The 27,663-nt window shown below is 36.4% G+C and overlaps 2 protein-coding genes across 6 annotated transcripts in view; one reads left to right on the forward strand and one right to left on the reverse strand.

The window, feature by feature from the left end:
• The window catches only part of RXFP1 (relaxin family peptide receptor 1), a 97,149-nt gene extending 73,037 nt beyond the window's left edge, over positions 1-24,112 (forward strand). For 4 of the 5 annotated variants that reach the window (XM_077846505.1, XM_077846507.1, XM_077846504.1 and 1 more), the window contains 9 exons: positions 5,082-5,153; positions 7,098-7,169; positions 8,383-8,454; positions 11,780-11,851; positions 12,704-12,775; positions 14,553-14,782; positions 16,747-17,157; positions 17,918-18,136; positions 20,000-24,112. In XM_077846505.1, coding sequence (XP_077702631.1) covers positions 5,082-5,153; positions 7,098-7,169; positions 8,383-8,454; positions 11,780-11,851; positions 12,704-12,775; positions 14,553-14,782; positions 16,747-17,157; positions 17,918-18,136; positions 20,000-20,301 — 1,522 coding nt within the window. In that variant the 3' untranslated portion in view covers positions 20,302-24,112. Of the gene's footprint in view, positions 1-5,081; positions 5,154-7,097; positions 7,170-8,382; positions 8,455-11,779; positions 11,852-12,703; positions 12,776-14,552; positions 14,783-16,746; positions 17,158-17,917; positions 18,137-19,805; positions 19,868-19,999 lie in introns of all 5 variants that reach the window. The other variant, XM_077846506.1, reaches the window with a different exon arrangement.
• C13H4orf46 (chromosome 13 C4orf46 homolog) lies at positions 23,539-27,608 on the reverse strand. Its single transcript, XM_077846512.1, has 2 exons — positions 27,246-27,608; positions 23,539-25,684 (listed from the first exon to the last, which is right to left on the reverse strand). Exons 1-2 carry the CDS (start codon positions 27,429-27,431, stop codon positions 25,529-25,531), a joined length of 342 nt encoding a protein of 113 aa, XP_077702638.1. The 5' UTR covers positions 27,432-27,608; the 3' UTR covers positions 23,539-25,528.
• Between the last annotated feature and the right edge of the window lie 55 nt (positions 27,609-27,663).

Here is a 27,663-nt window from a genome sequence, read left to right on the forward strand (position 1 = left end):
ACCTGGCTCAATTTCAAGAGCATAATATGAATTAGAAAGAAAAAGTCACCAAAGAGTACAATGTATTACAATTCTATTCCAACAGGATTATGCTTAGGATATAGAAAGTCACAAAACACCACTGCTCATACAGATAGGAAGGAACTTTATCATCTACACAATAATATTGGAAAAATAGACTTTAGAACAGAGACTATAACCAGGGATAAAGAGGGATATCACACAATGATAAAGGGGTCAATTCAGCAAGAAGACTTAATAATCTTAGATGAGTAAACAGTTTCAAAATGAATACAGTGATAATCATGAAACCATAAAGGAAAATAACTAGGAGTCAAAAGACATCACTTAAAACCAACAAATCCACCAAATGTGGATATTTGATATTCCTAAACTGAATATTAACAAAAAGCATACAACTTATCAAAATCATATGGTGGGAGAAAAGCAGAGGAGCAGAAAGGAAGACAATATATACTCATTTTATCAGTTCTTATAAGTTATAATAGGAAATGAGTAAGTATTGTTATTCTCTAGAAAGAGAAGATACAGTGTATTGGGTAAAGTTATAAAGATAACCAATAGTTATACAAACCTTTCTAAATATTAAAATAAAGGTTTTAGGGCAGCCCGGGTGGCTCAGCGGTTTGGCACTGCCTTCAGCCCAGGACCTGATCCTGGGGACCCCGGATCAATTCCCACATAGGGCTCCCTGCATGGGGCCTGCTTCTCCCTCTGCCTGTGTCTCTGCCTCTCTCTCTCTCCATGTCTCTCATGAATAAATAGACAAAGTCTTTTAAAAAAATAAAGTTTTTTTAAATTTGTTGAAAGTTTTTTAACATATAAAACCTTATAGTAAGTAATATTTTTAAATAGCAGACTAAGGTCAGATATATTAGTCATCTCCGTACACTCAAGTGGGTTTAACTGTTAACTTACTTATTAGAAAGAAAAGAGATTTTTCAAATTGGCTCACAAAACAAAACCTAATTCATGCTATTTACAAAAAAAAAAAACTATAATTGAGTGACTAAGAAAGATCGAAAATAAAAGGCTGGTCTAAAGTATTCCATGTAGGGATCCCTAGGTGGCGCAGCGGTTTGGCGCCTGCCTTCGGCCTAGGGCGCGATCCTGGAGACCCGGGATCGAATCCCACATTGGGCTCCCAGTGCATGGAGCCTGCTTCTCCCTCTGCCTGTGTCTCTGCCCCTCTCTCTCTCTCTCTCTGTGACTATCATAAATAAATAAAAAAAAAATTAAAAAAAAATAAAATAAAATAAAGTATTCCATGTAGATGCAAACCAGTAAAAAAGAAGGCATCATATTTTATCTAAGTAGTTAAATTCTGGCCAATTTGCATTAAACAACACTAAGAAGGACATTTAAATACTATAGTGTGGGGATCGCTGGGTGGTGCAGCGGTTTGGCGCCTGCCTTTGGCCCAGGGCACGATCCTGGAGACCCGGGATCGAATCCCACGTCGGGCTCCCAGTGCATGGAGCCTGCTTCTCCCTCTGCCTGTGTCTCTGCCTCTCTCTCTCTGTGTGACTATCATAAATAAATAAAAAGAAAATTTTAAAAAAATAAAATAAAAATAAATAAATAAATACTATAGTGTGCAATTTCTAACAAAAGATATTACATAATAAGTATATATGTGCCAAGTAGATTCATACAGTAACCAAAAGGAATAGTAGGCATACATGAGCAGTAACAGATAATAACCCACCTCTATTAGTCCATGAAAGATCAAGTAAAACCAAAAGGGATACGAAGAACTAAATAACATAATTAATGACCCAACTCTAATTTTTGTATATCAAACGACAATGTCCCTTCTCAATAACAGAACTGACACATTTGGGACAGCAGTGTGCCCAGCTAAAATACATTCCCAGATTTTCCTGCATCTTGATATAGCCACATGTCTAAGCTCTGATTAATAAGGTGGAAGAAGTTTAGTGGGGAACTTCAAGGAAGTCTTCCTAAAGAGAAAAAGGCAAGCCCTTCCTCTCTTTCCTCATTCAAAAACATGCATATGATGGCTCAAGCTTTAGTATCATCCTAGACTATGAAGACAAGGGCATATAAACAGTAAATTTGAAAGATGTTTCAGGGTGCCTGGGTGGTTCAGTTGGTTGGGCGTCAGCCTTTGGCTCAGGTCATGATCAAGCTCGGTTTGGGGCTCCCATGGCAGCAGAGGCTCCCGGTTCTTCTCCCTCTGCCCCTCCCCCTTCTTGTGCTCTCTCTTGCTCTCGCCCACATTCTCTCTCTCAAATAAATAAACACAAGAAAGAAAGAAAGAAAGAAAGAAAGAAAGAAAGAAAGAAAGAAAGAAAGAAAGAAAGAAAGAAAAGAAAGAAAAGAAAGAAAAAAAAAGAAAAGAAGAAAAGAAAAGAAAAAAAAGAAAAGAAAAGAAGAAAAGAAGTTACTAACAACTTTGTTAAACTACCATACTAGCCCTGGACTACCTAACTGTAGTTGCGTATTTATGCAGTTATGGTTGGGTGTCTGTTATACGTACCTGCACCTAATTCTAATAGATATAAACCTGAAAGCAAACAACAACCAAAGAACATTCGCCAAAATTGACCATATATTTTAGGACATACACACACATAAGCCAAACTCGAGAAAACAGATGGAGGGATTGGAAGGGTCATCTCTCTCTTCTTGAGACTAGGAGACCCAAGGGCATATACAGGTTAAGTTTATAGATGTTGAGTAGAAAGTCAGGGGCTCCTCCCTGCTTCATCACCTCAATTGTCTCTGTGAAATAGGAGCGAGAAATGTTTCAAAGAGGAGGAAGTAGAGGTTAAGGAGATATGAATGTTTAAATGCCACCAGGCTGATAAGAGAGAAAGTTGAGAAGAAAGATTATTGGTGTTGTTAGTGTGTTCTTCAGATGGAATCAATTTTTCACTTTTAGCCAATTCTGAAACCTCATGACCAAATTAGCCAAACTTAACGACCATGTATAAAGGGAAAAAATAAATGGTTAAGTTTAGAGGCTTATTGGAAGTTGGAAAAGTAGTCTAGACATTAGAAGCAAGAAAAGCAAGAAAAACACCCCTTGTCAGCTCACTTAGGGCTTAGAGCTAGGGACAAGAAGCAGATTTGTATGCCTCCAACCCGATCCCTGTGTATCAAGGACTAAAGCGTCTAATTTTAGGAAGAAAGCCAAAACAAATTCCCAAATAAAGCTTAAAATAAACTCAAAATCCAACTAAACTGATGATTTGATCAAGTCCCTAATTTATGCCTTGATGTATACCCCTTATTGATTTTTGCAAATTAGTAAATTAATACTAACTTAAATATTTTTGTTAGCTTAATAGAAAAAAATGCTACAGTAGTAGCTAACAAGAAAAATAAATCAACTCAGTATCACAGGATATTTTCTGAGACTTAAGAGAGCATCCATGGTAACAGCAATAAAAGAGGAAAGAAACACAGTCTGTGTCACTGACAATGCATATTGCGAGAGACCAGAAACTTTGACCGAAGCTAATGACCAAAAAAAGTAGTACTATAAATACTTAGTTTCCAATTGAAGAGAACAATAGAATTTTTTCTTTAGAAGAATGATCTAGAATCAAGATTTAAGACTTAATACAATATTCTGTATAGTAAGAAATCCTGTCTACAAAATTCTTGAGTTATGGTATATTGCCTCTGGTAAAGACCTGTAGCCACAATAAGCTTATTCTCCGGGTACTATAGATGGTGAACTTAAATATGAAATCTTTTTCGTCCTTCAACCAGTAAATCTAATTTTGCAACCTGAATGCAACATAGAAAAACCCTATGATATCATCTACAGCCTGACTTCAAATATAGCTCTCTCATTTTGCTCTTTTCTATTACAAATACACTCTTTTCCTCAATTGACTTGATTTCTAGGCCCCGTACATCCTGATTTTCAGATTGTTCAGATACGGCCTGATTTGTCAAAGTCTATTTTTATTGCAAGGCCCAGAATAGAACTAACTATTCCAGATGTAGCCTTGCCAGTGGAATGTAGGTGCTTCTTTTAATGTTACCCATGTTTCCCTGGCAGATTTTAATACCAGAGTCACACTTCAGTTCATATACTTTAGTCACAATTGTTCTTGAATAGCTCTATATATTATATGGTGACCAGTAAACTAAGTGTTGGGGGAGACGGAGCAGATTTAAGGACCATGATTTACTCCTGAAAGCATATCCCTAGCCTCGGCTAACTCTCTGTTCTACAAACTTACAAAAGAAACTTAACAATAAAAGAGAGACAATAAAAGAATGCCTTCATGATCACCATGAATAAAGAAGAGACATTAAAACATACATTTTGTGACAAGTTTTACAGCTCAGACCAGACTCCTGATGCTGACATAGCATCACACAGCAAGGGAGTACAGATAGGGTCTACATGCATCTCCCTAAATTGGAAGTTGGAAAGCCAAGGACGGCATTGGCCTGTGTGATAGTATAATAAAGCAAACGATGGTGTCCTCAGAAGTAAAGGTCATTGACAATTTTTCCTGGGAGGTGTTTAGGCAAGGGAGGTAGAGGTGAAATATTGTTTTGGCAGCAGGAGCTTCTGTAGCAACAATAGAATCTTCTGCAGACTGTAGCAAATAGGGTCATACCACTTAGAGAAATGGCACTGGTGACTCTATACAGATGTTGTTTTGTTGTCGTTTTTTAAGGAGATAGGAGTTTGTTGAATTGACCACAAGGGAGCAGTGTAGACAGATGTATATTATACATACCACTATTAAAATCTGTTGAGAAAGTGGATGTTTATCATAACAGTTTTTAATTTGACTCTTCATTCTCTTCACATTTCTCGGGGTAACATATATACCCATGTGAACATATGATACAGATGTGACTCAAACATTTTTCCTATGAACACAGAAAAAGAAGCATTACATTTATTTATTATTTCTGCTCTTATATAAGTGGCTACTTGTGGGAATCTATATGAAATATATAGTATGTGAAAAAAAGAGATCTTATTAGATAACAAATAGTGCTTGACCAATTTATTTCTATGATCAAAATTTAGCTTTATCATTTTTGTTTTTATGTTTCAGGGACTTGGAAGACAACCATATCCATAATTTAAGAAATTTGACTTTTATTTCTTGCGGTAATTTAACTGTTTTGTAAGTAGTGTTTTATCCTTTTGAAGTGATGCTATATCTCCTTACAAACAAAATTAATCACATATGTGAGCATAAGTTAGCATAAACATGCACAGTAATTATAGCAAATGTTCACTTATGACAAAGTTTTCTGAAACCAAAGCACATTGGCAAAATTTTTGAAGTTCACACCAGACTTAACCAAGATTCACAACACGCATAGATCATCACAACAGTACTGTATTATATGAGACCTATTTTTCTAGAACTTAAATAATACCCATTTTAATGGAAAGAAATTTTCATTGACCACCTAGAATCTCTCCTGGGATCTCAGTTTGAAAAACACTAAGTTGGTCTTAATCTATAAGAATATTTGCCCTATGCAAATTATTACTGTATAGACTGTGGGAAAAAAATTTAATCATAACCAAAATTATAAAAGATACTGTAGAATGTCTACACCCCTGAAGATATAATTGTGGACACCAGGATAAACTTTAGAGTGTCATTGAGTATTATTTCTCCTTATGTCCTTCTGGCCTATTTTAAACCCACGCTGCTTTTTCCATGAAAGTGAAGGATGCTGGAGCTTCTTACAATATAAAAACACAACTGCTTCATATACAGCTCATTTTTTTCAGAACAGTGTTTTTTCAGACTGTGGGTTGAAGCTCACAAGGGGGTGATGAAAGCAATATGGCATCTCCTGACTAGCTTCTTTAATGAAACAGTGTTGAATTGAATCGGATAAAAATATCAGAGTGTAATTCAGATAATTAAATGTACTATTTCTTGAATCTTGGGTTGTGTGGGTGTATGTTACGTCCCATGTTTTTAAGTGTAGTTACCATGGGAAAAGTTTAGAAAGCACTATATAGAATCCACCTAGAAATCCATTCTTAGAAGCCATAATACTAGGACCCTTGTGTACAGGCAATGAAATAACTGTCACTGATACAACAATTTTTCTCTAATATGCATCCTCCATTCCAGCGGGTTCAAGCCACTAAGATATTTGAACTCTTAATCAGTGAGCTCAGGCGTGTTCAGGTACAGGATGCTTTGTAATGATCATGCAAAAACAGTTCCTACTAACTGCTCAAAGGAAACCAAATTGTACCTGAACAACAGAGACCAAAACTTACAACTTCTTTGCTATTCTACTTTGGTTTGCTTTTAAAGAAGCCTCTGTGTGAAGAAATCATTTGTGAGTTTCCTCTTGGCAGGTGCTTGTACTTTTCTGGTCTAGGGATACTGGCAGGAGTTCATAATGGTTTGGAGAGCTGAGAGGAAATAAATACTTCAAGATGGTACAAGGCCAACCTCCTGGCATGCCACATAACATTTAAAGAATTGGAAACATTTTAAAACTTTTCTGTGAGTTAGTCTTTTATGCTGGTTCTTAATACATGAGATCAGGGTAGAAATGAACTGGTCAAAAATTACATACAGCCTGATTCAACATCCCAAACTAGAGATGTTCTGAATTGGTCCAGCTTATTTAGATTAGACTTCCCTAGGCAACTCTACTCCAAGTCCCATCAACTACCAAAGGTGTGTGAGTGCGATTGGGGGGGCGGGGGGGGGGGCAAGGGCAGTATTCTGTTAGAGACACACTCTATGTCTCCTAAAGAAGAGGCGACGCTAAGACAGCTCCCTGTGCTCTCAGTTGCATGATATTCAGTCTGTATTCTCAAGAGTTCACATTTCCACAATTTCCCTTGCAGCATTCTTCTCTACCTCACTTAAAAATTTGAATATTTTATTTTTATCATCACTAAAAGATTTGAGAAATTTAAGACCAAAATCAGACTGGGTAGTTTGCCATACTACAAAATACTTGATGTGAAAATGCACTGTATGTAATTATCTTTTCTTTCTTTTTCAGGCTGTTAATCTCTCCAAAACCTCATTTATCACTTACCTCAAGGAGCCACAACATATTTTTCTTTTTACTTTCAGGGTAATGAGGAAAAACAAAATTAATCACCTAAATGAAAATACTTTTGCACCTCTTCAGAAGCTAGCTGAATTGTAAGTTTGATAAGACCTTTTTCTTTCTACTCTTTTAGTTGCTACTTGTTACACATATTTGCTTTTATACATATGAGGAATATTTATCTCTTTTCCTAGCATTATTTGCATACACTTTGAGCCACCAATGAACTCAGATAGCTTACAAAAATATACTTTAAAAGTATTTAAGGCAAGTGAGATAAAGGAAACATAACTACAATGAAATAATAAAGTCAGGATAAAATTAATACATAAAATACATCCTACAGCACTCTGTCCTACTGCTGAAAGGAACAGCAACAGCACATTTGTTTTATGTTTCCTAGAGTGTTAGGATTCAGAGACCATAAGATAAAAAGACATACTTTGCTAATTCTGAAAACAAAAGATAATCTTGGATCCACAAAGAAATTGGAGATTCTTGGATAACATCCCAACCTATAAATCAATTCTTTATACTGTCTCTTTTTTAAGATCAATGACCCAATTCCAAAGTGCATTAAGACAACTCTCTGGTAAACCAAAGCTTTGTGGCCCAAGCACATAGTAGCCTATTGTCAGAATTAAATATGTTGAGCAATGAAATTTATGTCCTTCAGAGAATTCTTTTATTTTTTTAAGATTTTATTTATTTTTTCTTGAGAGACACATAAAGAGAGAGAGGCAGAGACACAGGCAGAGGGAGAAGCAGGCTCCATGTGGGGAGCCCAATGCGAGACTTGATCCCAGGACCCCGGGATCACACCCTGAGCCTAAGGCAGGCGCTCAACCCTGGCGTCCTGACAATTTTTTTTTTTTTTTTTTAGTATTAATCTTCTCAGTTGGGTTTTTCCTAAAGTGTGGGCTAGCAACTACACTTGACCTTGAATGACATGGGTTTGAACTGTGCAAAAATTAAGGTTCCAAGTCATATTCGTACTCTAATGCAAAAGGAAGAGGGGAACGAAGGGAAGAGAAAAAGAGGCACAACTCATACATTAATTAAATTAGAAAATTGGATCTGTTGGAACAAGATCAAATACCATCAAGCATTTGTCTGTGAAGAAGTGATGAAATGAGATAAATTACCTTTATATTTTCTCATTACACTTTTTAAAACCGTTTAGACTTCTGGCAAGTAATATAACTCACTAACAGCATTAAAAAGTTGTATACTGGTTTCCTCACAAATTACAGGACATGGATAAAGTCTTTAGAAAATAATATGACATGGTTGCAATTATTTCCCTAGGGATTTAGGAAGTAATAAGATTGAAAATCTTCCACCGCAAGTGTTTAAGGATCTGAAGGAACTCTCACAATTGTAAGACTGATACTAATTTTATCACTTCATTTTTTTATTTTTTAACAATCTCTCTTATTTTTAAATTGTAATAATATATTTAACATAAAATTTAGCATTTTAACCATTTTTAAGTGTGCAGTTCAGTGGCGTTAAATACATTTATGTTGCTGTACAGCCATCACCACCCGTCTCCAGAACTTTTACGTCCTCCCAAACTGAAACTCCATACCTATTAAACAATATCTCCCCATCACCTCTCCTCACCAGTATCTCTGTTCTGTATTTATTAATATTTCTACTCTAGGTAAGCCATATAGATGGAATCATTCCATAGTTGACGTTTCGTGACTGGCTTATTTCACTTAGCGCAGTGTCTTCAAGGTTCATACTTTTTGTAGCATGAGTCAGAATTTCTGGATATTACTCTGAATAATAGCATTAATCAGTAATATTATGATTCTAAATAATAACTCACTGTATATATATAAAAAACTACATATAGTTTTATATTTCTATGATGCATTGTGTTCATCCATTCATTCATTAATGGTCATTTAGATTCCTTCCACCTATTAGCTATGTGAGTAATGCTGCTATGAATATGGGTGTACAAATATCTGTCTGAGACCTTTCTTTCAAGCCTTTTCAGTATCTAGCCCAAGAAATAAAATTGTTGGATCATGTGGTAATTCCATCTTTAATTTTCTGAGGAAATAGCACACTATTTTCCAAATGGTTACACCATTTTACATTCCCACTAGCGGTGCACAAAGGTTCCAATTTCTCCACATTTTCAACAACATTTGTTCTTTTCTATTTTTTGAATAGTATTCATCCTAATGGATGTGAAATGGTATCTTATTGCGGTTTTGATTTGCATTTCCCTAATGGTTGATAATATTAAGCATCTTTTCATGGGCTTATTGGTCATATATCTATCTTCTTTGGAGAAATGTCTCAAGTCTTTTGCCCATTTTTTAAATTGAGTTGTTTTGTTGTTGTTGTTGTTGAATTATAGGAATTTTTATACATTTTAGATATTAAATCCTTTTCAGATATATGATTTGCAAATATTTTCTTCTATTCTATAAATTGCTTTTCCACTGTCCAATTTTTCGATTTTGTTGTTGTTGCCTATGCTTTTGGTGTTATATACAAGAAATCATTGCTTCACCCAATGCCTTGGAACTTTTCCCATTTGTTTTTTTCCTAAGAGTTTTATAGTTCTAGCTTTTATACTTAGATGTTTGATCCATTTTGAGTTCATTTTACACATGACGTAAGGTAAAGTTCTAAGTTCATTCTTTTATATGTGGATAGTGTTCTAGTTTTCCCAGCTCCATTTGTTGAAAAGACTCTCCTTTTCCCATTGAATGGTCTTGGCACTCTTGTTGTAAATCATTCAATCACATATGTAAGGGTTTATTCCTGTGCTCTCTATCCTATTCCATTGGTCTATATACCTATCTTTTTAACAGTACCACACTGTTCTGATTACTATAGCTTTATAATAAGTTTTGAAATTAGGAAGTGTGAAGGCTCCAACGTTTTCTCAAAATTGTTTTAGCTATTCAAGCTTCCTTGAGATTCCATGCAAACTTCAGAATGGATTTTTCTCTCTCTGCCAAAAAATATTAAGATTTTGACAGAAATTACACTGAATCTGTGGGTCACTTTGAGGAGTAATGACATTTTTTTTAAAGATTTATTTATTTATTTTAGAGAGAGAGCAGAGGGGGAGGGGTAAAGGAGGAGAGAGAGAAAGAGTCCCTGCTAAGCAGGGAGCCTGATGTGGGGCTCAATCCCAGGACCTGGGATCATGACCTGAGCCAAAGGTCACGTGTCTACTTAATCCATTGAGACACCCAGGCGCCTGAGAGAAAGAGAGTTTTAAGCAGACTCCATGCTTGATCCCAGAAGCCCAAGATCACAACCCTGAGATCACAACCTGAGATCATGACCTGAACGGAAACCAAGAGTCAGATGCTTAACTGACTGCAGCCCCCCAGGTCCCCCAGGGAGTATTAACATCTTGACAACATGAAGTCTTCTAATCCATAAACATACAATGTCTTTCCATTTAGTGGTGTCTTTTTAAATTTCTTTTGGCAACATTTATTTTCAAAGCACAAGACTTTTACTTACTTGGTTAAGTTTATTCCTAAGTATTCAATTCTGTTGATACTACTTTTGAATTTCCTTTCTAGATTGTTCATTGTTAGTGTATAGAAATGCATTCAGTTTTTGTGTAGCGGTTTTGTATTTGTCAACTGCTGAATTTTGTTATAACAGTTGGGTGTATGTGTGAAATTTTTAGGGTTTTCTACACATAGTATCATGTCATCCGTGAACAGAGATCATTTTACTTCTCCCTTTCCAATTTGAATGCCTTTTTTCCCTTGCCTAGTGACTCTGGTAGGACTTCCAATATTATGTTAAGTAGAAGCAAAAGAGAACATCCCAGTCTGGTTGCTAATTTTGGAGGAAAACCCTCTGTCTTTCACCATTGAGGATGATGTTATAACTCTTCGGCTTTCCATATATGGCCTGTAGTGTGTTCATATAGTTTCCTTCTATTCCTAGACTGTTGAGTTCACTTTGTTTCTTCATACAACTCAATTTCCATTGTCACTCTTCCTATCTTCCCATCTTTCTACAATCATTACCCCTCCAGAAGCTCCCCCACTTAACTAATAGTCTAGCCTAGAATAAATTTTTCAAAGAGAATTTGCCCTGAGAAGCTCCCTTGAATCAATGATTCTTGTCTTGAGGTATTTTTTCACAAAGATTCTGAAATTTTTTCGATTAAAATTGAGCTGCACTGTCACTCTGGTCTATATCTCTTTGTTCCCAGCTAGAGCCCTTTACTTTTCATTTCATGCCTCACAAATCATTAGCACAAATGTCATTCTTTGGCATAAGATTTATTGTTAAAAGTATTTAGGGTGATTCCATTAATTCAAATTTTGAAAAATGAGATGTTTTTCATTTAACTAAATGAGTCCTGGGCAAAATGGGAGGTATGTGTGGTTTCTTTTAGAACACCCTACCATCTCTGGTGAGAGCCATTTCTTGATGAGTCCACTTTCATTCTTATGTTGTCTTAGCTCCCTATCACTAACAAAATCATAGTGCTAATTAACAGCCAGGCGCTATTCCAATTCATTTAAATATTTTATCTCCATTAATTCATTGAAATATTTAGTGAACTCTTTAAGGCAAGTGCTGTTACTACACCTTTTTTTTGTTAATGTTTAAATGTATTCCAGTCAACAGATGCACTTTCTCTTTACTTAACCAGTTTCTAGAAATGACCTATTGCTGCCTTTTTTTAAAAAAACAGGAATCTTTCCTATAATCCCATCCAGAAAATTCAAGCAGATCAATTTGATTATCTTGTCAAACTCAAGTCTCTGTAAGTATATACCTATGGGGATAGCTTTATGATGAAATTTTTATTTATATACTAGTAGCTAATAAATTCTAAAAAATAAAATCTGTAGAATCTTTCAAATCAGAAGCTTTATTACCAGGATATGGTTAAGCACTACACAACCATATGAGTGCTCACTAGACTATAAACAAACAGATAGCTATTAGTTTTACCTTACATATTTACAAACTAAAAATTAGGTAATGATTTTATATTTTTCTGTAATCACCAGGAGCTTATATTGGATTGTTTGCTTTGATCATCTGAAGGCAACTCTGCATATTCATTTCTCCATTAGCACTGGTATCTAAACATTTATTTCAGCCATCATTATCCCAAAGATGCAATTTTCTAGATTATATAAATCAATACTTGCACCACACATACACACACAAACCTGTTATAGTCTAAGAATTGCCTTTAAAAGATAAGCTTCAGTTCATTTAATTTAAATGCTCCCTCAGTAAAATGGCATCTTAATAGATAAATTTTATTATTTAAAAATTATTAGAAAAATTTCAAAACTGCTCTATTGTAATATTGTCTGAAAGATAATGTGTATTCATTTATTCCACAAATACTTATTGAGTAGTTACTATGAGCAAAACATGTTACAATCTGTAAGGACCAAAAAAATTCAAATAGAGGAGATATTTGTGTAGAAATGCCAGAATAAAAAGGAGTTGGGGAAGTAAGTGCATAGGGCATGCTGAATATGAATGTTTGGTTCACAATGTTAACTGACAGCATTTTATTAAATTATCCTTCACAAAAACTCATTATATTACACCCTTGTAATATATGTCATTTTGATAATTAATTTTATATTTTTAGCAGCCTAGAAGGAATTGAAATTTCAAATATCCAACAAAGGATGTTTAGACCTCTAATGAATCTCTCTCACATGTAAGCAAATGTTTTTCTTGTTTTTCACTTTGATTTTAATCTGTATTTCCATGTGCACTGTGCTAATACATCCATACCCAATGCATCCAGTCTATCAAATTTTCTGCTAATATGCCTAAACAATGTTATTCTTAAAATGTTGCTATTGAATGGGATGATTTTTAGCATTCCGTGGTTTGGTAGAATCGAAGGTGATTTTTTTTAAATGTCAGAGAACATAAGTGCGGAGGGAACATACCCAGTCTAATAAGCTCTCCTTAGCACTGATACCACTAATGCATAATGATGTTTGCCTGATGAGCTAGTAATTTGCACACATGGTATAAATGCTACCAGATGAAGAAATAGGAATCTATATAAGCAATACAAAATAATCATAAATAAATAGTTACTGTAAATGGAGCAAGGTATGGAGAAATTCTCCTCAGTAAAAATTGCCGCCAACATCAGGACATGATTGGTGTAAATGCATATGGATAAAATAGCAAACTTCGAAAAATCTTTTATTAAAACAGTGTGTATTATGGTACCATTGACTCCATGCTTTGGAAACATTTTTCTTTGATTGAATGCAGTCTTACAGCAGATATTAGAATGATCTTCATGCCAGGCTAATTAAGTCTCAACAATTTAGAAAGTGTCACATCAGCCACCACCACTCTATAATTTTGCTTATATTTTAAGTCTAACACAGGACATTCTTTTTGTTTTCCATAACTCTTCAGGGAGGATGCTTATAAAAGTTTCTTTGATTGCACACAATATAAAACACTTGGACTAAAGTAAGTCAAACATAGTTTATTAGGAGAAAATGATGTAGCTCATAACACCCAAGAAACAACTCAAGGAACAGACTTGAATTGGGCAGACACCATATCAGATCTAAGGGATTCAATTCGGGCAGCAAGAGTTAAACAACAGGACAAAATGCTGTAATTGTCAAGCTTTTATCTTGTATTACTACAGATCTCTATACTATAAAGATCATTCATATTTTTTGCCGGAGTACATACTAATTTGAACTTCAAGTTCTACATTTACTAGAAAATTTCATAGCAAATAACTTGACTCCACTGAAGATGCATCTCTTCCTATGGTGATGCTAATACCTATCTTATGGAGTTGACTTGAGAATTTATTCCTGATACCTAGAAGATGCTCAATAAATGGTGTTGCTGATAACGCAGTAGTAACTACTGACTATCTGGGTAGTGTCTTTATCAACAAGAGAGGTCTGTTGGTGAAAAAATTAACTCAACAAATATTTATTGAACACCTTATTAGTACCAAAATCTGGTAGAGAGATAAGCATGCTAACGTGCAGTTACAGATCACACAATAACTACTAAAGTAGAAAAGCCATGGAAGTACAGAGGAGAAACATTTGGCTCTGTCTTCCCCTGAGGGCTGAAAAGCAAGATTAGCTGAAGCAACAATAGGAGCTATATAACCACCAAAAATCCAATAAAAGTTTCCTTAGATGCATTAATTCTCTTGATCCCATGCTAACGGTTTATTTATATTTCAAGATATGTCTAACACTTGTATGCTTATGATACCTCTTTGCTGCTATGACCCACATACATATTCTTTTACAATGAAATCAAGTTCACAAGAATTAAAATTTAAATCTTTAGTATCCTTAATGTTTTACATTCCTGTGAGTCTCATATTTAGACATTTTCTTTCTACTGAGAAAATGTAGAAAAGAAATTTTAATGTATAGCGACACTGGATTATATTTAAAATCTTATTTTACTTTCTCTTTGTGCATCAGATATTTTAAGAAATTCCAGTACTGTGGGTATGCACCACATGTGCGCAGCTGTAAACCAAACACTGATGGAATCTCTTCTCTAGAAAACCTCTTGGCAAACATTATTCAGAGAGTATTTGTCTGGGTTGTATCTGCAGTTACATGCTTTGGAAACATCTTTGTCATTTGTATGAGATCTCATATCAGGTCTGAGAACAAGCTGCATGCCATGTCAATCATTTCCCTCTGCTGTGAGTATTTCCTGATTAAAGAGGAATTACAGTTTTGAAATATATAAAAGCACTGCTATTAGAAAATAAGTAAGCAAAGTGGTAGAGTTATAAGATTTTAACTTTTTCTCCTTTTTGGTTATATGTTTTCACGTTCACTATAATGAAAATAAAATTACTCGAGTGAGAAGAAAATAAGTTTTTAAAACAAGAAAATTCAATTACCTTACACAGATTAATGAAGCTCTCGTTCATTAGTTTTCTTCCCTGAAGGCATGTTCTGTTAAAGCCTGTAAACTCATAATTTTACTATGAATAAAATGGCAGCCTTTCATGGTCACATTTTTACACCCAAAGTTGTATTTACCTTTTGTTTGCACGTCCAGATCATAGATACTGACTTGACTGAGCTGTTTTTGTGGTCTCTGAGCTACTAAAACCTTTTCCATTCATAATTTGAAATATCTAAGTAAGAAAATGTTTTTAAATAGCATTAGGTTTTTTTTTTTTTTTTAAGTTTTTGAAATGTGTTGCAAAGTACTATGTTAAGTGAGGATTACAAAGAAAAATAAGCAAGAAGCCAGTCGTCAGGCTGTTTATAGCATGGGTCAAGTGGCCTGTAATGTATCCATACCTTCTCTAGGGATTATCAATCTACATTACCTGCTTTACCTGTGCTATGTCTTACCTACAGGCTCATTCGACATCTAATGCCTGATTGTTTTATTCATTGCAAGCTACCTAAGAACTAGAACTCAGAAATTGTTTATATTGTTAGTTATAAAATTTTAAGTATGCTCGATTTCTTTGGTGAAGGCTAGAATATAACCTCAGTGCTTAAGGATTAGGGCCAGCTTTATGATTTATACAGTGATGTGACTTTAGACACACTGTGTAGAATGTCTGTGTAGTCCAAAATTCTCACCTACACTCTGATATGAGATGTTTGCTTTTTAAGCAAAATCACCAAATAGTTCATCACATTGACAACTGATTTTGGGGATGAGAGAGCCTAAAAAGAGGCAGAGAAAGATGTAAAAATGGTAAGAGAGAATCAAAGAGAACAGGTTTGCTTAGATCAGTGCTAAATAAAGAACTTAGGCCCTTCAAAATTGTACTGACTACCAAACACTTCTTTTTTTTAAGATTTCATTTATTTACTTGAGAGAGAGAGAGCAAAAGAGCACAGCAGGGGGAGCAGCAGAGGGAGAGGAAGAAGCAGACTCCCCACTAAGCAGGGAGCCCCACCTGGGGTTCCATCCCAGAACCCTGGGATCATGACCTGGACTGAAGGCAGATGCTTAACCTACTGAGCCACCCAGGAGCCCCTACAGAGCACTTCTTAATTACTCTTATCTTCTAAGTTACAGACCTCAAAATTCATAGTCATTAGTTTATCACAGCAATTTCTGAATTACTTTCTCTAGGATTTTTTTTTCCTTTTTTTTCCTTTTTTTTCTCTTTTTCTCCTTTTTTTTTTCTCTCTCTAGGATTTTGAATGATAGCTTCAGCATGTTAAACTAGGAGCATAAAAAATAAATAAATAAATAAATAAATAAACAAACAAACAAACAAAAACAAACTAGGAGCATATTTCAGCAGAAGAAGTGATGCAAATAATAACATCCCTATATTGGTCCCTAATCGAATGCTCAACATAATTATATGTTATTCGTTTACTCAACACTTCTAGGTGATGAAACCAGAAAGGAAAACAAAGTCCCTCTCACACAGACTTGACAGTTAGAAAAAGACAGAGGAAATGACTTCATAATTAGCTGTAGAGGGTGCTCCAAAAGGGGTTATCGAAGAGAGTTGATGAAGAGGTCCTTACCCATAAGTGAACTATTAGGATAAAAAGTACCTCCTCCCAAGATAGAAGTAAATTAGATATTTTTTGCTAATGCTAAAAATATTACCGCTTATCGTTAATTCCATGATACCTATTTATTTCTCTAAACTTGCAACACTTACTGATCCTATAGGTGCTGACTGCCTAATGGGAATATATCTGTTTGTGATCGGAGCCTTTGACCTGAAGTTTCGTGGAGAATACAACAAGCATGCGCAGCTGTGGATGGACAGTATTCACTGTCAGCTTGTGGGATCTTTAGCCATTCTGTCCACTGAAGTATCCGTGTTACTTCTTACATTTCTGACACTGGAAAAATATATCTGCATTGTCTATCCTTTTAGGTGTTTAAGACCCAGAAAGTGCAGAACAATTACAGTTCTGATTCTCATTTGGACTAGTGGGTTTATAGTGGCTCTCATTCCATTGACCAATAAGGAGTTTTTCAAGAACTACTATGGCACCAATGGAGTGTGTTTCCCTCTTCACTCAGAAGATATCGAAAGTACTGGAGCCCAGATTTATTCGGTGGCAATTTTTCTTGGTAAGAAACTGTATTATAAGCCCTTTCACTCAACTATTTATTCTAATAAATCATAATTTCAATATAATAATTTCTTCTAAAGTTTATAAACTTTTATTTCATATATTCTAACCAGTTTTTCTCATTGACATTGAGGATGGATTCTGTCAAAATCCCCCTAAAGGGACTTTTTTCCCCCTAAATTACCACTTTATCATATAAATTCCAACATGCTCCTTAATAAAAGGCATATATATGTGTGTATATATCTATTCTCAAAGTATAACTTAAACTAATTGAATTATTTTTTAAAAACTACAAAGATTAACTTAAAAGACCCATGATATTCACTGAATCACTATAATCTCATTTTAATATGCCAATGTTTTTTAAAGATTTTATTTATTTATTCATGAGAGACAGAGAGAGGCAGAGACAAGGCAGAGGGAGAAGCAGGCTCCTCACAGAGGGAGAAGCAGGCTCCTCCCTCTCCATGGGAGACTTGATCCCAGGACCCTGGGGTCACAACCTGAGCCAAAGGCAGACGTTCAACCACTGAGCCCCCCAGGTGCCCATAATGTGCCATTTTTAAATTAAAACTCCCTCATTCCTCATTAGTTCAACAATACTTCAAATTTCCAAAAAATTCATTATTTTTGTGTACCTTAGTAATTCTTATGAAAAACAAAAAACATGTTCATGTCCAATCAGCTAAGGGTATGTGTGTTTGTTTTGAAAGAATGCTCATACACATTAATAATAATCTTTGTGTCCTAAATAGGTGTTAACTTGGCGGCATTTATCATCATAGTTTTTTCCTATGGAAGCATGTTTTATAGCGTTCATCAAAGTGCCATAACAGCAACTGAAATACGGAATCAAGTTAAAAAAGAGATGATCCTTGCCAAACGGTTTTTCTTTATTGTATTTACTGATGCATTATGCTGGATACCCATTTTTGTACTGAAATTTCTTTCATTGCTTCAGGTAGAAATACCAGGTACAACTTTTTTTTCCTTCTGTAAAAAAATAATAAGTCTGTTTCTCAGTGTACCTCTAAGAAAGAAAATAAAGATCCTTAATACCAACTCATTTTAAGAATTGTAAGTCAGAATTACATATACTTCAGGTTCTGTTCATCAATCAAATATTTACTGGGAGGAAGCTGTTCAGTTATTTCCATAAATGCCTAAAAACACTATTACCATTGGAACAAAGTAACAACTCAAATAAAAAACACTCTCTGTTTTGTAATTCTGAGAATCCCATGCTTAAGATGACCAAACAGATAAAATTGATTATCAAATATTTACTTCATTTTTGTCTTTTTTTTACTTCGTTTTTTGAGAACATAAGACATTTTTCTTCCCAGAATACATAGCAATTTAAAGAACATTACACACTCTCTCTAGAATGTGAGAGATGATTGAAGAATGCATTCTTAGTATTTAAAAATAATGTACACCACAATCATTAGGATAGTTACTATCAAAAACACAGAAAATAACAAAAATTGGTGAGGATTTAGAGAAATTGGAACTCTTGTGCATTGCTGGTAGGAATGTAAAATAGCACAGCTGCTATAGAAAACAGCATGGTGGTTTCTCAAAAAATTAAACAGAGAAATGCCATATGACCCAGCAATTCTGGGAATTAAAGGAATTAAAAGCAAGAACTCAAGCAAACATTGGTACACCTGTGTTCATAGCAGCATTATTCATGACAGCCAAAAGCTCGAAATAACCCAAGTGTCCGTCAATGGATGCATGGATAAACAAAGTGTGTTATACACACACAATGGATTATTACTCAGTCTTATAAAAGGAGGAAATTCTTAAACATGGTACAACATGAACAGACCCCAAAGATACCATGCTAAGTGAAATAAGCCAGTCACAAAAGAACAAATACTGTATGATTCCACTATATGAGGTAGCTAGAGTAGTCAAATTCATAGAGACAGAAAGTTTGGAAATGTGTTGCCAGGAGTTGGGAGGAAAAGGGGATGAAGTTATTGTTTAATAGATATGTAGTTTCAGTTTGGGAAAGTGAAAAAGTTCTGGAGACGGATGGTGGTGATGGTTGCATAGCAATATGAATATACTTTAATGCCACTGAAGTGCACACTTAAAAATGATTAAAATGATACATTTTATGCTATGTATATTTTACCACAGTAAAAAAAGTGCAAAATGCTGTTATTAGTGCAGTATATATTCACATTTTAAAAATTTACAAACATAAAAATTTTAATTTTGTTTTATCTCATGGTTGGTGGTGATAGTATTTTACACTTTTATAAGCAACGAAGAGGGAAAATAGCACCAGATAAATTATAATAACAAATCACTACAGTGATTTTTAAGATAAGTTTAGCTAAAGATGTTTTTATCAAAATACCCAAAAGTCTAAAAATGCATATCTATTTTTAAAACCACATAAATAACAGAAATCATCTGTATATTCTGCGAAATAATACATGTTCTATCCAGCAATTAAAATATTGGAAAAGGTATGATTTGAATGCTAAACTATATTTTCCTAAAATGGAATCATATCACAATAATATATAATCACTTGGTGGAAAATGTTTCTTCTACCTAATGGAATACTTATATATTGATGTATTCAAGAAAAGCTACTTAGCAAAGAACCCTGTTTTTTTGCAGCACCAGCACTCCCCTCAAACACTGGCACCCTGGAAAGACATCCTGGAAACACATTAGACTTGGTATATAATTATGTGACATCAAAGGGAAAAAATTAAGACTCAAAAGGGGGCTGGGGGAGAAACAAGGAAAAGGGATTTCTATATCTTGTAAACATCCATTAACACTAAAACTATTGTATTTTTCTCTTTTAGGTACCATAACCTCTTGGGTAGTGATTTTTATTCTGCCTATCAACAGTGCTTTGAACCCAATTCTGTATACTCTGACCACAAGACCATTCAAAGAAATGATCCATCAGTTTTGGTATAACTATAGACAAAGAAGATCTATTGACAGCAAAGGAAGTCAGAAAACATATGCTCCATCATTCATCTGGGTAGAAATGTGGCCACTGCAGGAGATGCCACCTGAGTTAATAAAGCCAGCTCTTTTCACAGACCCCTGTGAATTGTCACTAATTTCTCAATCAACTAGACTCAATTCCTATTCATAATGGACTCTGAAACTCATTTCTACACGGAGAATATTGTGAGATGCTTCATGATGGATTTATTAGTATGAAATGGATGCCACAAAATTAATAATTTATGATGGCTAAGATAAAGCCATTACAAGGACATGAGGTTATTCGGGTAAAATCAAAGTGACTGAGGCTCGTATAAAGGGAACTAAATTATATTGATAATGTGTATATATTAGTATGTATTTTGCATAGGAAATTAAGAGAAATCTACTTCAGAAATATTCATTCATTCTTTTACCGTGCATTTATTGAGTACCCATTCTGCACACAGCACTGCAGTAAATTCTTGGAAGTGCATAGTATAGAATCTTTTCAATTTGCAGTGTTAAATTATGTTTAGCCACAACAAAATATACAAAGACTATCTGCAGCTCTTAGTTTAAGGTAGAGCTTTGTCATGCACATCAGCAAACATAATAGTCATGGACAGTTCTAAATAAAGTTTTAAGGCTTTGGAATATTCAGTATAATGAAAAATGAGAAAATGTCTGATTATTTACGAACTAGATGTTTTAAGAATTCATCTTACCTCTCTTGAAGTCCCCATACACTTGGGAGGTAATACAAGATATTTATTACTCTGAGAAAAGATGTTCTGATATAAACTCAAAGTAGTACTTCTCTGTGCATCCTCATATTTATAGTCAATTGATTCTCCACAAAGATGCCAAGACAATCAAATGAAGAAAGAACTATCTTTTCAATAAATGATGCTGGGACAACTGGATTTTCACTTGCAAAAGATTGAATTTGGATCCTGACCTTACAGCATATACAAAATCAACTCAAAATTAATGATCAACCGAAATATAAGACATAAAACTCTTAGAAGAAAACATGGGGGTAAATCTTCAAGACCTTGGATTTAGCAATGGATCCTTAGATGTGACAACAAAAGCATAAGTAACAAAAGAGGAAAAAATTAATAAATTAGATTTCATCTAAATTAAAGACTTTTGTGAACCAGAGAATGTTATCAAAAAAGTAAAAAGACAGGGTACCTGGCTGGATCATTTGGTGGAGCATGTGACTCTTGATCTTGGGGTTATAAAGCCAAGCCCCACCTTGGGTATAGAGATTACTTAAAAATAAAATCTTTATTTTTTTTTAATTTTTATTCATTTATGATAGTCACACAGAGAGAGAGAGAGAGGCAGAGACATAGGCAGAGGGAGAAGCAGGCTCCATGCACCGGGAGCCTGACGTGGGATTCGATCCCGGGTCTCCAGGATCGTGCCCTGGGCCAAAGGCAGGCGCCAAACTGCTGCGCCACCCAGGGATCCCAAAAATAAAATCTTTAAAAAAACAAAAAGACAACTACAGAATGAAATATTTGCAAATCATATATCTGAGAAAGATTTAATACCCAGAATATATAAATAACTATTAGAACTCAAACAAGATAAACAACCCAATTTAAAAAGTGGGCAAAGAACTTAAGAAGAGGGCAGCCCCAGTGGCGCAGCGGTTTAGTGCTGCCTGCAGCCCAGGACGTGATCCTGGAGACTTGGGATCGAGTCCCACATCAGGCTCCTGCATGGAGCCTGCTTCTCCCTCCTCCTGTGTCTCTGCCTCTCTCTCTCTCTATGTCTATCATAAATAAATAAATCTTTAAAAAAAAAAAAAAAAAGAACTTAAGAAGACATTTCTACAAACAAGATAAACAAATGCAGGAGATGCCACCTGTGCCAATAAGCACTTGAAAAGTTGCTCAACATCACTAATCATTAGAAAAATGAAAACCACAATGAGATAGATTTCACTTTATACCTAATAGAAAGGCTGTAATTAAAACAAAGGAAAAAAAGAGAAAATAAGTATTGACAAGGACATGGAGATTGAGAGTCTTCTGCATTGCTGGTTGGAATGTAAAATGATGCAGCTGCTATAGAGAACAGTTTGGTGGTTCCTCAAAAGCTTCATAGAATTACCATACAACCCAGCAATTTCACTCTGGGTAAACCCAAAAGAATAGAAAACAGGATTCAAACAGCTACTTGTATGCAAATGCTCAGTGCCAAAGAACAGAAACAACACAAATGCCCATCAACTAATAAACAGATAAACAAAATGTAGTAGGTACATACAATGAAATATTATTCAGCCACTTACAAGGATGAAGTTCTGACACATGCTACAACAGGAGTATAAATAAGCCAGACACAAAAGGACAAATACTATATGATTCTACTTACATAAAATATCTAGAAGTGAATTCATAGAGACAGAAAGTAAATTAGAACTTATTGGGGGCGATTGGATTGAAAAGATGCTGCCTAAAAAGTACAGAGTATCTTCTGGGGCAAAGAAAGTTTCTCAATTGATAGATAAACAACTCTGTTGAATAGTACGCTTTAGATGGGTGAATTCTATGGTGTGTGAATTCGATCTTGATAAAAACAATTAAAAAGGGAAAGAAAGAAGAGCTAAAATGCACTGATTCATGAAGTTAAGGAAGGAAAGAAAGATCTGCATGTAGGTGTTTTACTTCAAAGAGGAAGTAGTTGTCATCAAGAGACGGACTGACCTTCCTTTTGCATGGTGGCCAGTTCATGAGATATTCTTCTAGGCTCTAACTGAGCTATTGGAATTTTTTGCTTTCATAATTTGAAATCTTCAAATAGGAATAAAATGTTTTGTTACTTTTAAAACACCAAAAATGTTTGAAATATGAAAATACTGGAATCAAAAAATTATTTATTGAGTATATAATTGTATAGATTTCTTTTGAAAGTAAATTGCCTGAACTTTAATTCTATTAAAAATATGGATTACTTTGAGTCCTTTCCATTCTTACTTGGAATAATACCAATAAATTTTCTACATAAGGAATATGGTTAGGCTTTCAACAGAAATCAGAAAATAATAGAAAGCTAAGTATGTAAACATTAAAAACAAGGTCAGGCACCTGGGTGGCTCAATCAGTTAACCATCTGCCCTCAGCTTAGGTCATGATCCCAGGATCCTGGGATGGAGTCCTACACTGGGCTCCCTGCTCAGCAGGGTATCTGCTTCTCCCTCCACCCTACTCCCCTGCTCATGCTCGCGCTCTCTGTCTCTCTCTCTCTCTCTCTCATGCTCACTCTCTCTTTCAAATAAAGTTTTAAAAAAATTCAAAAATTTTTTAACCGCTGATAAGATGTAGAGTACCTTTATGACATCTCCTATGAAAGATCCAGAAAGCACTATCATGAAAAATTGGTAAGATTTCATTCAATTAAAAACCTTTATTTAAGAAAATTGCACAACCAAATACAAAGATAAATAACTACAAAAGATAGATAACATAGGTAACAGACCATTAGTATTCAAAATACATAATACCTACAAATTCACAAGGAAAAGACAAAACATAATAGAAAAATGGACAAAGGTATGCATAGCCTCAGAAATCACACACTGCATTCTTCAAGCTCCTACTAGTTATGTAAGTCAGCACTACTCAGTATGTGAGAGGACACAAGGGCATGCATACCAGGAGGCCGCCCATTGTGGCTATCTGGAGGCCACCTACCACATACACAAAACAATATTTTGTAGTACTTTGAAAACATACATATGCATTAAAAATAAAAGAACACAAACTAGAATATACACTTTTAGGACCATGGTTACCTCTGGGGAGAAAAGCAGGGGGGAGGGGGAAGAATGGGACCAACTGACACAAAGAGGTAACAAAAGTTACAAATGTATCTAACATTACAAACATAGGTAGATCAGAAGAAAGTACAGCCAAATGCTAACATTTATTAAATGTGGGAATAGATCCTCTAATGTTTTACTCATGTGTTTGAAACATTTCAATAAAAAATTTTAAAATAATGAACCAAAGAAATGGAAATGAAACTCGCTTTGAACACATTTATTTCTGTACATCTTAAAAACTGCAGTTTTGATGACACAGAAGAAAAATATTTTTCTAATAGCAAAATAAGTATCTCTTTGGTATAAACACATCATATGTGTTATTTTTAACTTAAAAATTTAATCAAGTACTATGACCTAATATACTAAACAATAGTATTCTTTGCGCATCTATTTGTTCCTTTTCATAACCCCACTCTAGGGCCTTAGAATATAGTTCTGCACACATCTCCATATCTTCAAAAGAATTACAATGCATATCAAAGATATCTAGAAGTTCTGGAGAATTAGCTGGCTTAATCAGATACATATGACACAAACCAAAAAAGAAAAGAAATAGAACAACATTAGATATGGGACAAGTAGAACATTGTCATTAAAGTCAAATAATATGAAACCAATCACATCATTTAAATTTGATCCATTAAAACAGTATCTTTAGAATTATTATATTTAGAATTATGTGCAAAATTCAAAAAGGGTACAGAGCCATAATTTTGATAAGGCACTTTAAAAAGAACATACAACATCACAAAGCATGTAACCTGAGAAATAAACAGAGAAAAAAATATATATATACATTCTTTCTAGACAGCTTTCATTTTCTGAAATAAAAACTTTAAAAAGCATCATGAAGGATGAAGGATAAAAAACATTTACCATATATTTTTAAAAACTGTCATCAGTTAAATATCAAATCCCCGTAAAAAAAAAAAAAAAAAAAAAAATTCCTTCAAGTCAGGTTCTGATTCAAATATTTTTTTGAAAAACAATTACAATTTTCACGCTAAAAACAAGAAGAAAAAAACAGCTTTTAATTGTACTGTCAACTCATTTATTCAACAAACATTTACTGGTTTGAACACTACCCTTGTTCTAGGTGCTGGGGATAAAGAAGACAGACACAATCATTAGTTCCAGGGAACCTGGCCTAGTGGAGCTGGGCCAACACTAGTAGCCTTAAAGTTATTTCCTTTGGTCCATAAAATGAAGCTCAACTTCAAACTCGGGCATTTTCAGCATCTTCTTGGAAATCAAATAGAATGCTCTACCTGTTTTTTCTACTGGTAACACTGTGGCATTATTAACCTTATCTAATGATGAAATAACTTTCATAAAAGATTCTATGAAAGTTTAGAGAACAGAAAGTATTTAAAGATAGATAGATATTGGCCAGCATCAAAAATAGCATCGGTATTCTGCTTTCACAAAAGTGAAGAAAACAAAAAAAAAAACTGCATTCTGAATACACAGACTGCTGGAGACAACCTTATACTTATGGTACACATGCAAACATCATAAATGAGCAAGTATGAATTATCACACAGCCAAATCAGTTGTCAGGCTTCAAAGAATCATAGCCTTCTTTCAAGAGGTCCCGCCAGGTTTTAAGGAAGCGTGCATTTTCTGTACATTTGAAGGCAAGCTCTTCCACTTGAGCTGATACTGCAGATGTGGCTTCAAGAAGTTTGGTTAATGAAAATGCTGCCTGAAATTTAATGAAAACAAAAAAAAATAGAGTCAAACAATATAAAACACCAGCTCTTTCCAGAAACCTAAGAAATTCTTTAATATGACGTAAGCTTTGAGGAATATGTCTGCTGGAAGGACATCCACTATGTACCAGACATAACAAGTCAGTACCTTTTTTTTTTAATTGAAAATACTCTAGGGGCACCTGGTTGGCTTAGTCCTAGAGCAAGCGACGACTCTGGATCCCAGTGTTGTGAGTTCAACCCGACATTGGGTGTTGAGATTATTAAAAAAAAAAAAAAAAAAAAAATCTTCAAAAGAAAGAAAATAGGGATCCCCGGGTGGCTCAGCGGTTTAGCCCCGCCTTCAGTCCAGGGCCTGATCCTGGAGACCCGGTATCGAGTCCCACGTCGGGCTCCCTGCATGGGCCTGCTTCTCCCTCTGCCTGTGTCTCTGCCTCTCTCTCTCTCTCTCCTCTCTGTGTATTCTCATGAATAAATAAATAAAACCTTTAAAAGAAAGAAAATACATCAGACTCTCATTAAGATAAAAAAAAGAGGACTTGGATCCCTAGACACTAAGCTCCAGAAGCCTCTGAAGGGCTTCCTTCATCGTAAACAACTGCCTGGCAGGTAACAGGAGTAGCGTCCCACTAATTTAACCTGTGAACACTACTTACACCATGAAAATGCACAGACCAAAGAACAGAGAGATACTCCGAACGGACAAATAACATCAACAAAACCAAAACAAACTAGAGCAGCATACACAAAATATCCAACTCTTGGTGCAATTCACTTCTTATTCAAATGTTTTTTCTTCACCTATTAATCTAACATAACACTGCTCCTAGATAACATATCAGCGGTCCACTCTACATATTCCCTTGATAACCAGTCCCGTTCAGCGAAAACTGAAGCTGTGTCAGCACTTTGATCATCTTGAAAACAAAACAAGACGGAAACGCAAACGCTTGCTAAGCGAGGAGCGACGCTCCCACCTGCACGGGGGGTCGAACGTGCAAGCGCACGGTTCTCCCAGGAGGACTGCACCCCGCGGACCTCATTCGCTTGCCTCCCCCACCCCCCGGAGTGGGTGTGCGAGGGGGTGTGACCGCCGCATTAGGAGATGCAACGGACACCGTGGGGCTCGGGCCCAGCCGTCAAGGAAACCAATCGGGGCCACAGAAGCCCTAAGGGAGCCCCAAAACGGGGTGCAGCACGCCCGAGGCCCGCGGCCCGGGCACCCGGCAGGCGGCCACCCAGAGCAGCGGGGTCTCGCGATGGGGGGTGGTGGCGAGCCCCCGCGAGCCGGAGGCCCTCCCCTCCCCTCCCCTCCCCGGCCGCCAGCTCGCGGCCCTCCCCTCCCCTCCCCGGCCGCCTGCTCGCGGCCACCCTCTCCCCACCCCTGCCTCCCTCCCCCGGCCGCCGGCTCGCGGCCCTCCCCAGCCCCCTCCCCTCCCCTCCCCCCTCCCCCTTCCCCTCCCCTCCCCCCTCCCCCTTCCCCTCCCCCCTCCCCCTTCCCCTCCCCCCCTCCCGCGGCCGCCGCGAGCGCCGGGACCGTCCGCCCACACTCACGTCTCCGATCTGCAGCTCCACCTCCTCCAGCGGGTCCGCCGACCGGCCGCGGCCGCTGCTCGGAGCCGGCCAGCCCGACCTCCCCGGAACGCCGGGGGAAGAGGCTGACGAGGCCTCCGAAGACGAGGGGGAGGAGGGGGGCGGCGGCGGCGGCGAAGAGACCCGCGCCTCCTCGGGGGCCGCCATCAGCGGGGCTGGGACCGCGGGTCGGAGCCCGACAGCCCGACCCACACCCACCGCCGTTCAAACCGCTCGCGCCCAGCGCCCGGAAGCCCCGCCTCTCCCGCCCGAAGCCCCGCCCGGTCTCGGCGGGGCCCTCTGCCCAGGGCCGCGGATGCCGGTCATTTTTTTCCGGACGCCCAATCAGAGGTCAGTTCGTTCACCTTGGGGCAGTTCATCGCTCCTGCGCAAACTCCAG

This window comes from Canis aureus, chromosome 13 (assembly GCF_053574225.1).
Source record: "Canis aureus isolate CA01 chromosome 13, VMU_Caureus_v.1.0, whole genome shotgun sequence".
Lineage (NCBI taxonomy): Eukaryota > Metazoa > Chordata > Mammalia > Carnivora > Canidae > Canis > Canis aureus.